Raw genomic sequence first — 16346 nt, 5'->3', positions numbered from 1 at the left:
GAAGGTAATTATTTTTTAGCTTTAAAACGTTTTCCACCCATAAAATATTATTATTTGTTGTTGCTGTTTGTTTGGCTGACCTCCTGAGAGCACATTTGTGTTTATAGTATGTTCCTTCACTAAATATTTTCAGAAAATATCTTTCTCTAATAACGACCAATTTGTTGTTCGTTTTAACCTGTGCTAAAATAAGGGATTTGCAGTACAATTAAAAAATTTTTTAATTCAAATTAAATTTTTAAGAAGATATTGATAAAAATTTTAAACAAAGGTATTATGTGAGAGAGTACGTGTAAAGAAAGCAAAGCATTCCTTACACCGGTATAGAGTACGCATGTCTATGTTTATGTCACACACTTGGTATGGATTTGGAGGATTATCGGGTGATTAAGGTAACCACTTGTAGGTTTTACAACTGTTAGTAAAATAACAACCAACTCACATTAAAATGTATTAGTTTCAAGAATATTTGATGCTGCCAACATATTTCTCTGATTGCGTGTCAGTTTATTCGAAATTTGGCATTCCTTCGATATAACTCGCATTTTGTCTCTTGAAAATATTTTATAAAACCATGCGAATTCACACAATTGCTGGCATTAGTGATCTTTGGACGTGAAAGTCTTGAGATTCATGTGTTCAGTTTGTAATCTGAAGCATTGAAGTTTCCTTTAAAATTGGCATCAGAAGTTAAAACTGCATATAATGTCTGTTGGGGGGCGAAACTCGAAAGACAGAATTATGGGTGACGAAAGCGAATATGACGGGTAGTTTGTAGAGGGTAGGTGTTGCCGATGTCAAAATAATGCATACGCAGAGGCATTTGTGTAATTTCGTTTTTAAAAAAAAATGTTTTCTTCGTATAAATCAACTTCTAGTAGCGGCTATTCGTAACGAAGATACGACATATCTATTTGATGTTTGATTGAGAGACATCATGGACCAGCGTTTAGAATACAAAATTGCACTGTTGCTATATACCACTAATACGAGTTGGACAAATCAATAAAGGGGCTACTCCGTGGCTGCTAGAAATAGCAGCCAAACTTCCCTCAAATCGTATCTTCACCATCTTAAAAAAAAAAGAGCGGATACTTTGATCTTAGGCTCCTTTGATAAAGGGAAAAAACTGGATGGTCCCAGCTGGAATGCCTTTAGAGCTACAGAAAGCCCGACGTAGATAATAATAATAGCGTATTGTAAGAAGAGAATTCAAATGCTTTGAGCAATATCCTTTTTGGGTGAATGAGCTGCTATAGTTCTTTCATTCCATTCAGGAATTACCTCTTTTCATTCTCTGAAAGTTACTCTTCATTTAACTAATATTTGCCAGTAAAGAACATCATCTCTACGTAATCTGAAAGGAATAACAAGCAAAACTTCCACAAATTTCATGTCCTATCGTCTTAAAAAAAAAAGGACATAGGCTAAGGTAGTAATTATTCACTATGCCTTACAAAACTACAAGACGGTCAGGGTTCTTATGATAATGGTTACGACAAGGTGGCAGAATCGTTAACATGCCAGGCAAAATGCTAAGCGGCATTTCGTTTGTCTTTTATGTTCTGGGTTCAAATTCTGCTGAGGCCAACTTTGCCTTTTGTCTTTGTGGCGGGGGGGGGGGTCAATAAAATAAGTACCAGTTTAACTCTGGGGTCAATGTAATCAACTTTGGGCTTCACTGAAGAAATGCAATAAAAATTAAACATACAGAGATTGTTCGAAAATATGACACAAATCTTGTATAGCCAGCTGGAGACGATGTCTCCTGGGGCTAAACTACAGCAACATTAGTCCTAAACCAGGGCTGCCATGTTATGTTGGCAAACAATCTTACTTACTTCAGAGTTGTCTCCCCTCACTTTTCTGCCCTGCCGTGAAATCTGATGTTTTTTTTTTTTTTTCCCCTATCGTCGTCATCATCATTTAACGTCTGTTGTCCATGCTGGCATGGGTCCGACGGTTGGACTGGGCTGGCACGCTAGAAGGCTGCACCAGACTCCAGTCTGATTTGTTATGGTTTTCTACAGCTGGATGCCCTTCCTTACACTAACCACTAACGTTTCTGCCAGCTCGCCGGCTTACCAAATGCTCTGTATTACTTTCCCTTATGTTCACCTTCCTATAATTGACACCTCTTCACCACCACCTTCTCCCCTTTTCCAACTTGGGTAGCCACATATCTTCTCTATAGAAATACACCTGTTTCTATCCCTCTGTCATGCTTTAACCACTTATCACCTGGCACAAAGCCATCTCCCTCAATACTACCCTCATTTCGTTTGAGATGTTTTCTCTTTCAAGTTACTTTGTGATCACTAGTGCTGGTGCCATGTAAAAAGCACCCAGTACACGCCATAGAGTGGTTGGCATTAGAAAGGGCATCTTGCTTTAGAAACCATGCCAAAGAAAACATTGGAGCTTCAGGCTGTCCTCTGGCTCATTGGCTAACTCTTGTCCAACTGTCCAACCCATGCCAACATGGAAACAATAATAATGATGATAGAATTCACCAGATTTTAATGCTATGTATGATAAGGTGTTCATGTTCAGTTTATCAGAATCTATTGTTTCTATTTTCTTAGGCTCCACCAACTATAATTTATGTACCTAACTTCATCACAAAGGAAAATGAAGAATATTTATTAAAAAATATATATTCTGCGCCAAAACCAAAATGGACGCAGCTCTCTCATCGAAGACTGCAAAATTGGGGTAAGAAATGTTTTTAGATTTGATGTAATAGCCTTAGCAAGAATTTTCCTTTGCTTACTTGCCATCTGTTGAAACTATCTAAGCAAGAATAAAACCTTATTTTTCTCATTGTTATACTTTCTGCAGGAGGTCTTCCACATCCAAAAGGCATGGTCATTGAATCTTTACCACAGGTAATTTTTGTTTGCATAAATGTTCTTTTTTTTTTTTAAGTTGAAATTGTGTAAATGTGGAACTAAGAGGAAATGGTTTTTAGTATTCATCATCATTATACTAATACCTATAATACTGTAATATATGTAAAAAAAATTTTTTTAATTGATTTAACTCAATGCTAATTATTTTTTCAAGTGGCTCCAACCAAGTATAAATGAGTTGGAAAAATTAAACATTTTTGAAGACAAGAAACCTAACCATGTCCTTGTTAATGAATACCAAACTGGGCAAGGAATAATGGTAAGTGAAATCATCAGTATGACTGTATATTCCTTTATTTCTATGGTTAACCACAAATCTTGCTATATTATTTTGTTGCATCTTGGGAGGAACATTATGCCAATAATAAACACATGAATTGTTTTATTATTATAAGTCAATTGGTTAAATGGCTAATCGATTTGTTGACCAAATGATTAATCAAACAATGGAGTAGTTAAAAGGTTAACTAATAATAATAAAAGAAGTGAAATGGAACCTCTGTGTGTTTATTGTTGGCATAATGACCCTCCTAAGACACAAGAAAGTTTGTTTCAACAAGCAAGTTCACATCAAGAATCTTGGTAAATCGAGTACAAAATGAATTTTTCTGTATTATTTTGTATTGAGAATTCATAAATTAGGATAATTCAAATAATAATCCATTTTATACAAAACTTTAAAGATGAAAAGAAGAAACGATTTGTTGCATGCACAGAAATATTAGGGTCAAAAAGGCCAACTTTCAGAATCAGTTTTTCTTACTTTTATACAATGTCTGAGTAACAGCTATCAAACCTTCTGTCATTTCTTAACCCTTCAGCCTCACGAGGATGGGCCACTGTTTTACCCAACTGTTGCTACCATCAGCTTAAGCTCACCTATTCTTTTGGATTTCTATCACCATATGAACAGCACAACAGAAAATAATGCAGAAAATAATGAGGTAAATACAATTCTATATTTCTGAGATGAGGGATTTATATCATGTATTTCATTTCAGGAAATATTCAGAGACAGGCATGGCCATGTGATTAAAATGCTCCCTCTGCAACCATCTGAAATTATCAATATTTCAACAAAAACTTTGACATCTATTTTTCATGTGAGATTGTCTATTTCTTTTACCTTTCCTTCTTTTTTCAGTCTGATACATCTCTGCAAGAAAGACATTTTCTAAGCCTCCTATTGGAACCTCGCAGTTTAATAATCGTTAAAGATTCTATGTACACAAATCATCTTCATGGTATCTCAGAACGTGCAGAAGATATTATTACCGACAAAATAAGTAATCTTGATAAATGCTCAGACGTTAAAGTGGGCGATGTGCTAAGGCGAACTACTCGGTTATCATTGACTATTAGATATGTGCCAAAAATTATCAAGACTAAATTTTTCCTGAAGTAACAGTGAAGGTAATTTATTTTTAATTCAAGAATTACAAGCATAAGAATCATCATCATCATCATCATCCCCATTTAACATCCCTTTTTTCTATGCTGTCATGGGTTTGACAGGAACTAATGAGTCAGAGGGCTGCACCAAGCTTCAGTGTCTACTTTAGCATAGTTTCTACAGCTGGATGCCTTTCCTAATGCAACCACTTTACAGTGTGTACTGGATACCTTTTTTCATGCCACTAGCATTAGTGAGGCCATCATGCTGTTTGCAAGAATATGAACTCCAAGATGGCAACTTTATTCTTGAAGATAAGGAGCAAATAATGGATAAAAGTATGAGCAGAGAAGCCAGAGCAGCAGAACAGGTTTTTTGTTATAGAGGAGCTACATGATGACTCGTACTTTAGAAGAGGGGATGAGAGTGATCTAATGGAGTTGGATAATAACGGAGTGGGGCAGAATTAGTAGATGACTGATAGTGCTTAGCAACAGAGGACACCCATTAATAATTGGAGATGAGACTAAATGTGGTGTATTGACAAAATTATTACAGCATGAAACAAGGCCTTGCAGTATTTTATTAAAATCCTTTATGTTCTGAAATTAAATCCTGCCAAGGTCAATATGGCTTCCATTTTTCTGGTGGTTGCTAAAATATTGTACCATCTTAGATATGAATAGAATTATTATGGAATAATAGTATTAAAATGAAAGCAGCATCGTGTAGATGAGATTAATAATCCAGAAAATTGTAATTGTATTAATAATTCATCTCACATATTGAAATATTTAATCTTGACCAATATAATTTTTTTTTCCTGGTTTTATTCTTTTATTTTTGTTTTCTTCTCTATATCTTTATATTCTTCATTCAATATCGATTTCAGTTGTCGGCAATTCTGATCTATTCCTTCATTTCTTTCTTGCAGAACCATTAGAAGTTCAATCCTAACAGAACTCAGATTTGGATCCTCAAAATGTTCAGTCAACATGTACATTAAATCATTATTTCAAACTAAATAAGTCTTGTCTTTTCAATACATTTTAGCCATAAATAAGTGTCATTACTTATAATCAGATGTGCACTAAACAAGCATTGAATGAAATATAGTTATGTACAGTAATATTTTACATGCTTCTGTTCATTTGAATATGGCAAGACAATATGCTATACAAGTTGTCTAAAGAGAAATAATTTCTCCTTATCGATAATATGGATGACCACTAGACCATGAAATGGTGTCCATGAATGACCTATTGATGTATTTTCACCCAGTTTGTCTGTAAGGAGAATTTCTTCTCTTGAGATAACTTGTGCAGTATATTGTCTTTTCATATCTGTACACAACTATACATAATTATTCATATCATTCATTATTACTGATGGAAGCAATATTAGTTCAAAATTAGCAATCTTTATACTTACATGTTGAAAACCTTTCTAAACTGCAACATTTGGCTTGAGAAAACATCTCTTGTTGACATACAGTGTTAAAACATAGAAGAATATGTGCTCCAGTACTAATTGGTGGAATTACTGGATCCAGATTTCTGCTCGTTAGCTTCTTGAGCTCATTTCTGTTTAGTTTACTGGTTAAATGTAACACCAGCGACCTTTCAATCATTGTTTAACTGTATCAACTTGCAGCTGATGTTTGCTTGGCATAAGGTGACATAGATATTTGCTGCTGAAGAAGTTAACAAGCAGAAATCAGGATCCAGTTATTCCACTATTAATGGTAGGTGACCTTTGCCTGCTGCTGGTATTTTTCTGTATTGTTTTAACACTATAAGTCTATAAGAAAAGCTTTCTTAAGACAAACACTACAGTTTAGTACAGCTTTCCATATAGACACTCTTTATGTATGTATAAGGATCACTAATTTATTTATGATATTGTTTAAGACTCTGATTCCTACCATACCATTGATTATTACAGCATAATGTGAAACGAATGTTGTGGTCAGTCTATATCTTTTGTTACAGTTTATATAAAATTCTTGTGTTTAGTGTCTATCATATATGTTTTAATAATTATGAAATTCATCATCTCTTCAATAATAAAGGACTTTTATCTTAGTGATGAACATGCTATCACTGCCAAATTTTAGCCAAGGTAAACCAACAATGAATTTTACAGTGAAATGTTCAAGCTGATTTGTATTCTAAAATAACATTCCTTAATCAAGTAAATTATTTTTGCAAAATTTACGATATCTTTCTCATTAGTTATGTCAGTCTTAAATTACTTTTTAACCTGAGGAAATAAAGTATTTTGTTTTGATGTAAATTATATTGTATATAATAAAATTTCTTTTAAAAAAAAGTTTTGTATTAAAACTTATTTTGATTTCATTGTTTTTATTTAAAGGAAGCTTAAGGTACAGACGTGACTGTGTGGTTAAGAAGCTCACTTCTCAGTCCCATTGGGTGATACTTTGGGCAAGTGTTTCCTACTAAAGTAGTGAGGGGAGACAACTTATCTATGAACTAGAGGCTAGTCAGTGTGTGTGCGTGTAACTCCATGCCAATTAACTGAGTGACCTCTCTTCAGATGCAGCCAAAGATCTCTGTGTGGGTAATGGCAGCATAGTTTTAATGCGGGAGCTGTCATTACCCACACAGAGAGTCTTACTTGAGCTTTGTAGAGCGTTGGTAGTTGTTAGGGTTAAACGGGGGAAGAGGCTGAAGTATTTTTTAGTTCTGGAAAGAAAGGCCATTCTTTGGGATGCAGTTATTAAGGGTAAGCATTCACCAGGAAGAATCTAGTGAGGCCTAGCCTCACAAGCAATCGCTTAAAGGAAGTGAAGCATGATGTTTTCTTGATATTTGCAGCTTACTGAAAGGGTCTTTCGCAATTAAGAGCGAAATGCCCAGAACCTTCCAGACAACCTAATATATAAACTTAATTTAGAATTTATTTGAAATATTTAATGACAGAAAAATTGTTTCAAATCATAGACTCACAACTCACAATGTCTCTGTTAATTTACAAGAAATAGTGTAACATATTCTAAGAAACAATAAAAATGGTTATAGATATTTTTAATGATAACCAAATAAGTGTTGCATTGTATATTTTTTGTTCTTTTCAGTTTCCTTGAAATTATATACAATATTATTAGAACTAGTTTCATGAAAAAACTATGTACAAATATAAAGGAACATTTCTGTTTCATTGTTACATCACCAACAAAGATATTTTATGAAACATTGATTATTTCATTTGTTCAGTTCAATTCCTTTAAAATGATCATTTTGATTGGGATAAGCAGTTATATATATATATATATAACATGGATGTGATTAGGGGATATAGTTATGTTACACAATATGGAATGGCTGTGACAAATGAAATGCAATATACTGAAATTGGATTCTTTTTTTTTTTTTACAGAAATTATATCCAAATTTCCATAGTTATTTATTTGAATCCTTTTTTGTTGTTTTTGGTTTTATCTTCATTTCTACTTTCATTAATGAATAATTTGCTTTTTTCCAAGATTTCCAAGCAATTCCATCAAACTTTTTGTCTGCTACTAAACCATCACGATAGAAAACTCCATTTAGATTTGATGCATAACACTTGTAATACCACCAAGCACCATTGAAGCGTTTTGCACAGCTTCCACCAAACTGTTTTGTAACTAAGTCATTATCGACATCTTTTGTTGAAAATTTGTTCAGATTATGCTTGCTCAAGGAATCCCCGCTATCACCGCTGTAGCCATCAACATGTAAACGGTAGCCATTGCTCTCATCATCTATCATAAAATATTCATAAATGGCTGTTACTTTATTCTTTTCCCAGTCTATCAAATCCACACGTAAACTGTAATGACCTTGGTTTGTCAACCAATGAATGTTATCATTACCAAGCCAGTGTTCTCCATAAATACCTATCAAATAAAAGGAGCAGTTAGTTGTTTGATATCAGGAAATATATTTTAACAAAAAGAAAAGAAAATATACATTTGAGATTGTGGGATGGCTTGCAGAAAGTAAAATTTTTCAAAATCCTCAGATCTCAGAGTTTTGGGACTTAACTCACAAACACCCTACATATAATTGCCAATGGGAGAAGCAAGAAGAAGCAAGGTTAAGTCCAACAACCTTGAGATTTGTTTATTGACATAGCAAAACTTAGTTTCACCGGGAAGTGGAGCTGTTTAAATTCAAAGTGGAGATCAGATGGGATTAATGGGAACCGTGGAATAAAGACATCCTCACCCTTGTATTTCCTAGTGATAATTGCTGCCTCTAGTACATGGGGTTGCATCACTTTCAGCACCAGTCTGTTGTCATTGCACAGACGAGGTGGATCCAGATTCTTGTGCAGTATGATTGGGGCCTCCTTTTTAAGTGCTAAGTTATGAAGTGGCATCCCAGATGGCTGCAGAGAGTTCAGGAACTCAGTTGTAAAAATTACAGCTTGATCCTGATCAATGAGTGTCGATTGATTTGAAAGACTGTTCTTGTCCTGGCAACAGCTGCAAGAGATCCCAAATTGATTTTGTCAACAGCATCATTACGCAGAGCTAAGATGGCTCGCTCACATAACCATTGGTTGTTGCCAAAGCCTTGTGCAATGTTTGAAAACAGATGCATTCCGAAAAAAGAAAAGCCGTTGGAAAACAGATTATAGCAGCGACTCCATCTAAGAATATCTGAAGAAGGAATTTTATTCCGAAATATCATCGGACTATAGATAACTAAATTACAACAGGTGTATAGTCCATTTTTTGTATTATAGTGCATTGTTGTATCATTCAAAACCTTTTATTATTTACATCCAATATAGAGTTCCAAACAACCACAATGTCAAAACATGGAGAAGAATAAATGACATACATTTGTGCTTATCGTAATTTCTTACACACACACACATGTATGTGTGTGTGTGTATTACATTTTAGAGTACATTACAAGAGTTATAAGCATGGGAAAATGGGCATTAAATGATAATGTTGATGCAAAATGAATATAATTAAAAAAGTATTACCTCCAAAGCCTTTTTTGTAGCTATTCCAATCTCGTTTAAAGCTTATTGTTCCTCCTTGGCGTCTTTGTATTACAGTCCAGCCACCATTTTTCATATCGCAGAAAACATCTAGAGATTTTGATGTAGCAATGGGTTTTATTTTATAGACACCATTCTTGGAACTTCCTTTCATATATAAATCATAGCAGTCTGAAATGTAAGGAAATAAGAATTGAAACATCACAGACTGAGGAAGAATCCAATTCTTAAAATTGATTATAAAGGTGCAGGAATGGGTGTGCGGTAAGAAGCAACCACATAGTTTGGAGTTCAGTCCCACTGCATGGTACCTTGATCAAGTGTCTTCTACTATAATCTCAAGTCAACCAGAATCTTGTGAGTGGATTCGGTAGACAGAAACCGAAAGAAGCTCATCATGTGTGTGTGTGTGTTTCTGTCTGTTTTTGTCCTCCCACCATCACATGACACTCAGTGCTAGTGTGTTTATGTCCACTGTAACTTAGGAGTTCAGCAAAATAACTGATAGAATAAGTGCCAAGCTTTTAAAAATTAAGTACTGGGGTTGAGACATTCATCTCAAAAAATTCTTCAAGGCAATGCCCCAGCATGGCCACAGTCTAATGACTAAAACAAATAAAGGATAAAGAATAAACAAGACTGCTTTGTGGGAATATTTTTATAAACAAACATTGATGCATCAAATGAATTGGTATTTTAGAAAAGAAGGAAATCTAGAATGCAGGAGAATATCAGTGAAAACAGCTTAGGGGACTGGGTAAAATACTGTTATAGATGGGGACAAAAGTGGCCAGCAAGCTGCTACAGAGAATCAAGGGTTCTATCTTTTACTTGTTTCACTCATTGGACAACAGCCATAATGGAGCACTACCTCGAAGGGTTTTAGTTGAGCAAACCAACCCCAGTACGTATGGGTTACTTGGTGGTGGTGGAGGCCTAAGTCTGATACTTATTCCAATGACCCCTTTTGCTGAACTGCTAAGTTTCTGAGACACAAACAACCAATGATGATAATGATGACATTAATACAGTAGGCCTTAACAATTGAAACCATCTTACCTTTTGGTCCGCTCTGTTTTGCATCAACATAGAGTGGTTCCTTCAGTTCTAAGTTTTTATCGTTCATTTTCTTGTTTCCCTCTTTTTCTTCTTTATTATTCTTTACATTGGTCTCAGAACTCTTTGTTGGTTTCTGACCAGCAAGGACCTCAACAGATTCTTTTTTACTATGGGAAGCTACTTTTGGCTTGACTTTATCAGAATTATGACTTTGGCGTTGATTTTTTTCTTCTGAATTCCCATCTTTTACTTTTGTATCATTTTCTTTTTTAATTTTAACACTCTGTTCATCTTTTATTTCTTTTACATTCTGACTGCTTTTTTCAGTTTCTTTAATTTTTGGTTCCTGCACTTTAAATTTACTCGACTGATTTTTTTGTGGAAGTGTTGAGCTCTTTTGAGTTTCCTGTTTCTTTCTTGCAATGGTTTTATTTATAGTTTCGTTTTTGTTTTCTACAGCTGTAGATGATCTTAATTTATACTGAGTTGAAGATGCTGGTAAATTTGGCAAAGATTGTTCATCTATGTTATCAAATATGAGGCAGGATTTCGATAAAAGAGTGAAATACCTATACTTTAACCTATTTTGTTTTACCACTAGTTTGTGATGAGAATATTTTCCCACAGAAATCCAAGGTTTTTTACAAGTTATATTTTTTGATTTCCCTTTCCTTTTGATATGTTTTTCTATTTTCTCACCTTCAACTATTTTCCTGCTAGATATCAATGATTCTAACTTTTCAATTAATTGAACTGGAAACATGTTAAATTTGTTAGTATTTTCACGAATACGTTCTTCTTGCATCTGATTGGTTAATACATGAACTGTCTTCAAGACATGTGAAATATATAAAGACTGGTTCATAACAACTTGATGAAGTATTCTATTTTCTTCTTCTATCTGTTCTTGTCGATGAGTTAATTTACTAAGAAGATTTGATTGATTTTGTACCATATAAGACAAATCAGCAAAATTTTTTTGTTGTTGTCTGATTAAATTAGTCTGGTTATGGATCTTATTCTTCACATCAAAGTTACTAGTCAATTGTCTCTCATTCTGTTGTTTGAGTTCAAAAATTTTCTGTTGACCATGTTTCAAATCTTGGTTCTCTTGTTCAAGCTTGATATATGTCTGATTGAGTTTCATTAATTTTGTCTGTAAATGGAGAATCTGGCTTTCAAGTTGAGATAATGACAACAGGTCATTAGTTCTGCTCAGCTGTCCTGTTAGCAGTTCTTTCTCTAATTTTGTTACTGCTAGCTCTAGTGACTGTATCTTGATCAAATATTCATTTGACATCTCATCAACTATCTTGTTAACCATACCAATATCCACACTGTTTTCTGTTTTTAATCTTTGATTAAATGATTTATCTTGAGGAGTTTCCATAATATTTTCCTGAACTGGAACATTTCTTCCTTTACTATTTACCTCTTCATTCACATTCGTTTCCTTTATTTTATTTTCAATTTTATTTTGTGAATCATCAGAAGACAGTTTTGTTTTGGTGGACATTCTATTATTTTGTTTCTTATTATCTGAAGTATGGGAATTTTCTTTGATCTTATTTTCAGTAAATTTTCCCTTATTCTTGCCAGTTTTATCCAACATTTTCTTTCCATCTCTGATCTTTTCATCTTTGGTCTTTTCCTTTATTTTGACATTATCTCTTTGAAGTTTCTTCTGGTCATTGTTGAATGACTTTTTATTAAAATTAATTCCAAAATTTTCCTTTCTCGGAAAAGCTTCCCATTGAACTAAATAAGAACGGTTCTTACTAGAACTATTCCTTATCCAATTAAATCCAGGTATGCACATTTGAAATTCAAAGAAATATCGACATACTTTCAAACAATCTGAGGTTCTTAAGCAAAGTTTCAAAATGTTTCTTACTTTATATTTGCTTTTAGATGCCTTTGATTTTTTGAATACTTTTGACATTTTTAGAATATTTGGTGAAGGTGAAATCATTTGGCTTTGCTGTATCTGATATAAGATTTTAAAAAACCAATTTGATTGCATAGATTTATTATCTAAATATTCTTCTCTCTGGAAAAGTTTGTTACGTTGCTTCTCATATGCATAAAATATATCTAAATGGCTGGAAAAATTACTATAGCAAGTTTTGTATAAATGTCGAATAGAAATTTTTGGAATCCTGTTGCTAATCTTTTTCACAACTGATTTTGTTTCAAACACTGTTTTCGTTTGGTTGGATTGCAATATTTCAACTGTTGTTTCTTCTCTTTTGGGAATCTGTTTGGCCTTATCGTCTGTTTGCTTTTCATCTAATAATTTTTTCATACTTTTTAAATTTGTCGTATTTTCAGAGACATTATTTTTAGATTCTATTGTTGTTGAAGATTTCAGTAAGATATCACCTTTGACATGTTGACTTTTAAAATTTTCCTTCTCCACATTATTATTATTATTATTATTATTATTATTATTATCATGCACACTAACCTCCTCGCTATTGTTATCCATATCATCACCATCATCATCATCATTTAATTCTGTTTCATCGTCATCCTCAAAATCCCTATTGTCATTCAAATTCAAAATATTTTCATAAGCTAAAAGTTTTTCTCTATCAAACAATCTTTTACTTTTCATTGAACTTTTAATTATTTTTTCTATAGAATTTTTCACTTCTAGTTGAGCTGAAGTCAAATCCCCTTCAAAAGCTCCCTGTTTTATCATATCTTTATACCAGAGAGAAATGTCCTGTTTGCTTCCACTTTCACATCTGAAATTAAAAGGAGAAAAAAAAATGTATTCATTATTCATGTATCAATTCATTCCTATAAGTTATTTATTATATTAATGCAATCCATCACTCATTTCCAGTTTTTATAGAGGAACAGATGCAAGAATGGTTGTGTGGTTAGAGAAGCTTACTTTGCAACCATATGATTTTTGGTTCAATTCCACTGCATGGCACCTTGGGCAAGTGTCTCCTACTACTCTCCCTGAGCTGAGATCAATGTCTTGTGAGTGGATTTGGTGAGTGAAAACTGTGTGGAAGCCCTGTTGTATAGGAGACCGATGATAAGATACTTTCACATGAAGCATTTCAAACTACACTCAAGTGTTATGGAGTTGAGGAAGACTGAACAAGTTAGTACAGAGGGGGAGATTCTTGAAGAAAAACTATATATGAATTCTGTGGAACATTCTAAAAGCTTGAGGCCAGAGTTTCTGGCCAACAAGGAGATATCATCATTAAGATTTCAGGGGCAAAGACTATCAGCAGCAGAAATTATGCAATTGCCTTTCTGGCATTATCTGCACATTTTTGACAAACACAGTGAGTCACCATTGAGCATGACATGAACTGAATGAACACACACACCACAAAAATATTTAAAAAAGCATTATTTTAACATGGTGTACAAACTTTTTCCTCAACCTAATAATTTGTGATTACAAGTGTTTTGGGTTACTGCAAAATTTTTAGAGAGAAACTCCAGGAACTCTTGGTGTAATATATAATCAAGCGTTTTATTTATTTACTTATATCTTGTATAAATTTTGAAAATTATTTTTCATATTTTATTATTTACCTTTGTAAATTGTAGGTAAATGATTTGTGAAAATATGTAATGTTTAAACCTAATTTGATTATGATAATAGAAGTTTGAGGACTCTGATTACAATGACAGGTGTAATTGCATCATTGTTATTCACACGTGTCATCAGGTGTATTTTGAAGTGCTGTCTTTATTGAAATTACTTGCTTTTATGATATCAAGGAAGAAAGAATTAAAATATCTTTTTTTTTCTTTCTTTTTAATAAAGAATTTCTCCAATGATTGGAGGACAACTGTAAACATTAACAAACAAATCATCTGAATACGGAAACACCAAAAAATTCAAATTGGAAATTGTGTAAAAATAAGTTGGTGTTATTAACTGGAAGGAATTATTGGCACCAAGAAATGGGTCAAAATAGAATAAGAGAAGTGAGTACTTTTTTTTAGAGCAAAAGGCCATCAGTTTGAGGGGAGGGGTTAAGTTGATTACATTAACCCAGTGCTCAACTGGTACTTATTTTATCGAACTTAAAAAGATGAAAGGTAAAGTCAACCTTGGCAGAATTTGAACTCACACAAATATTGCCAACATATATATGTCTTTTAATTATTTTAAGGCCTCTGCAGATTGAGAGGTCCAAACCTGAGAGCAATCTTCTTTTATTTATTTATTTATTGTTGTCTAATTTATAGTAATGTTAGTTGGTAAAAGAAAGCTCAAAGATATCTTACGTACCTGGCTGAGTAGATGAGACACAATAAAATAAATCCAATCTTCATTTTTGCTCTATTGTCTTATTCAAAAGTAATATTAGAAGCTTGACCTTTATTGCAGTTGATGTTTGGTATTTAGTTTCTAAACACGGGTTGTAGAGACGACTTTGACGAGTTTTATTTCTGTAATAATTGCGATTGTGGTTGCAATCAGTTACGAGTCCAATCTTTCAAACTGGGAAGTACGTGGCTCAATGTTGATTTTCTTTCTTGCAGAATGATTTTGATGACGTTCAATGCTTTTATTTTTACCTACGTAGCAGTGACGCCATATCGATCAAAGAGGGCGTTTATATATGCAACAGATGTTGCTTATTGCCAAATTGGACGTCATTGACGTCTACTTCTTTCTTTACTAAGTTTAAAGACTATATATTGTTTGAATACTGAATCAATGCTTTAAAATTATTTTCTCAATCAAGTTGTCAAAAATGTGCTGGCTGCATAAATCAGAGGCCGTAGAATCATTTAAGTGAAAGTGATTCTTGATCATATTTTGTCAGTCGTTCAGATCTCAATACCTCTTCTCCACTTACATCTTAAATATCATGAAAACATTACGGCACCCTCTTGATCTGATGAAATCTAATATCTTTAAAGGGAACTTGAAGAGAAATACGATAATGTTAGACGGATAAATTTGTTACCGGTTTTCTATTGTTCCTATTTCAGGCTGATTTATTCACTCATGAATCTCTTTTCTTGCCCACAATTTTCTCCTTAACAAACTTGTCCAACTTCGTCTTCCAAAGTGAAAACACTGTCCGCATTTTGCTTTAAATGATAACAATATGAAAGGCAATCCTAAGAAATTATATAATTGCTGTTATTAGAATATTTACATTTTTTTAATCATATCAGCCCCTATTCAACAGGGACTGATATTTTCCCAAGCATGAATTTCTGTATTTCTGAAGAGGATTATGGTTATAATATTAAAATTTATAGAACCCTCAACTTTATTCATTTCTATTTACTCATATCTGAATCAGCAAATTCTTTTATCGTGTTCTCTTGCTATATATATATATAATATATATATATTCCAATGAGCTAGGATTGAACTCACAAACCCTTATTGTTACAGAGGAATTGCAGATAAAATTAAACCCTGTTATGGACGTTTAGGTATTTTCATATTAGAATTACTATACTTTATCAGCAAGGCGATACTCTAAATCCAAGTAAGTCTATTATTGTGAGCAATGTTTGATAGTCAACAAATTCCGCGTCCCTAATTATGTGAAAGGACGTGTTTAAATAAGAGTAAAAGAAAACTTGTATGAAATAAAAGCAACGTATTAAAAATAAAACCAGCGAACGTCATCAAATAAAATCGTTCTTAAGAGAATAAAAAGAATTTACATTGCGCGACATACTCTCTCAGCTTCAAACTCAGAACAAGTAAACTGATCCTTTGTTTTTATTCTTGTTTATTTATTTATTATACGATACATATATATTACAATGCACCGCGATTTCAATTATTACAAAAAAACAAAAAAAACTATGTCTGTGATGTTAAACTGAAAAATAAATGGTAAACATTCTGGGCTGGTTGAAGGTATCGGCAACATGGGCAGTCGCCCAGGTTGCAACGTGCTTAAGGGTGTCACGTCGTGTTTTAAATTCCATATACAAGGAGA

General features: G+C 33.3%; 2 protein-coding genes across 3 annotated transcripts; one reads left to right on the top strand and one right to left on the bottom strand.

The window, feature by feature from the left end:
• The first annotated feature begins 86 nt into the window (after positions 1-86).
• Positions 87-6654, top strand: LOC106877165 (alpha-ketoglutarate-dependent dioxygenase alkB homolog 6). Of its 2 annotated transcripts, none has more exons than XM_052971457.1 (7): positions 87-106; positions 2586-2715; positions 2842-2888; positions 3067-3171; positions 3734-3856; positions 4057-4325; positions 5240-6654. In XM_052971457.1, exons 3-6 carry the CDS (start codon positions 2865-2867, stop codon positions 4315-4317), a joined length of 513 nt encoding a protein of 170 aa, XP_052827417.1. In that variant the 5' UTR covers positions 87-106; positions 2586-2715; positions 2842-2864; the 3' UTR covers positions 4318-4325; positions 5240-6654. The 2 variants fall into 2 exon arrangements, with proteins under 2 accessions (XP_052827417.1, XP_014781476.1); XM_014925990.2 differs by lacking the exon at positions 87-106 and adding an exon at positions 262-392.
• Positions 6655-7679: 1025 nt separating this feature from the next.
• Positions 7680-15720, bottom strand: LOC106877187 (protein scabrous). Its single transcript, XM_014926028.2, has 4 exons — positions 14663-15720; positions 10390-13139; positions 9313-9501; positions 7680-8209 (listed from the first exon to the last, which is right to left on the bottom strand). Exons 1-4 carry the CDS (start codon positions 14704-14706, stop codon positions 7731-7733), a joined length of 3462 nt encoding a protein of 1153 aa, XP_014781514.1. The 5' UTR covers positions 14707-15720; the 3' UTR covers positions 7680-7730.
• Between the last annotated feature and the right edge of the window lie 626 nt (positions 15721-16346).

The sequence above is a fragment of the Octopus bimaculoides genome, chromosome 11 (assembly GCF_001194135.2).
Source record: "Octopus bimaculoides isolate UCB-OBI-ISO-001 chromosome 11, ASM119413v2, whole genome shotgun sequence".
NCBI lineage: Eukaryota > Metazoa > Mollusca > Cephalopoda > Octopoda > Octopodidae > Octopus > Octopus bimaculoides.
The sequence above is the reverse complement of the archived record's forward strand: the minus strand, read 5'-3'. Positions and strand labels throughout refer to the sequence as shown.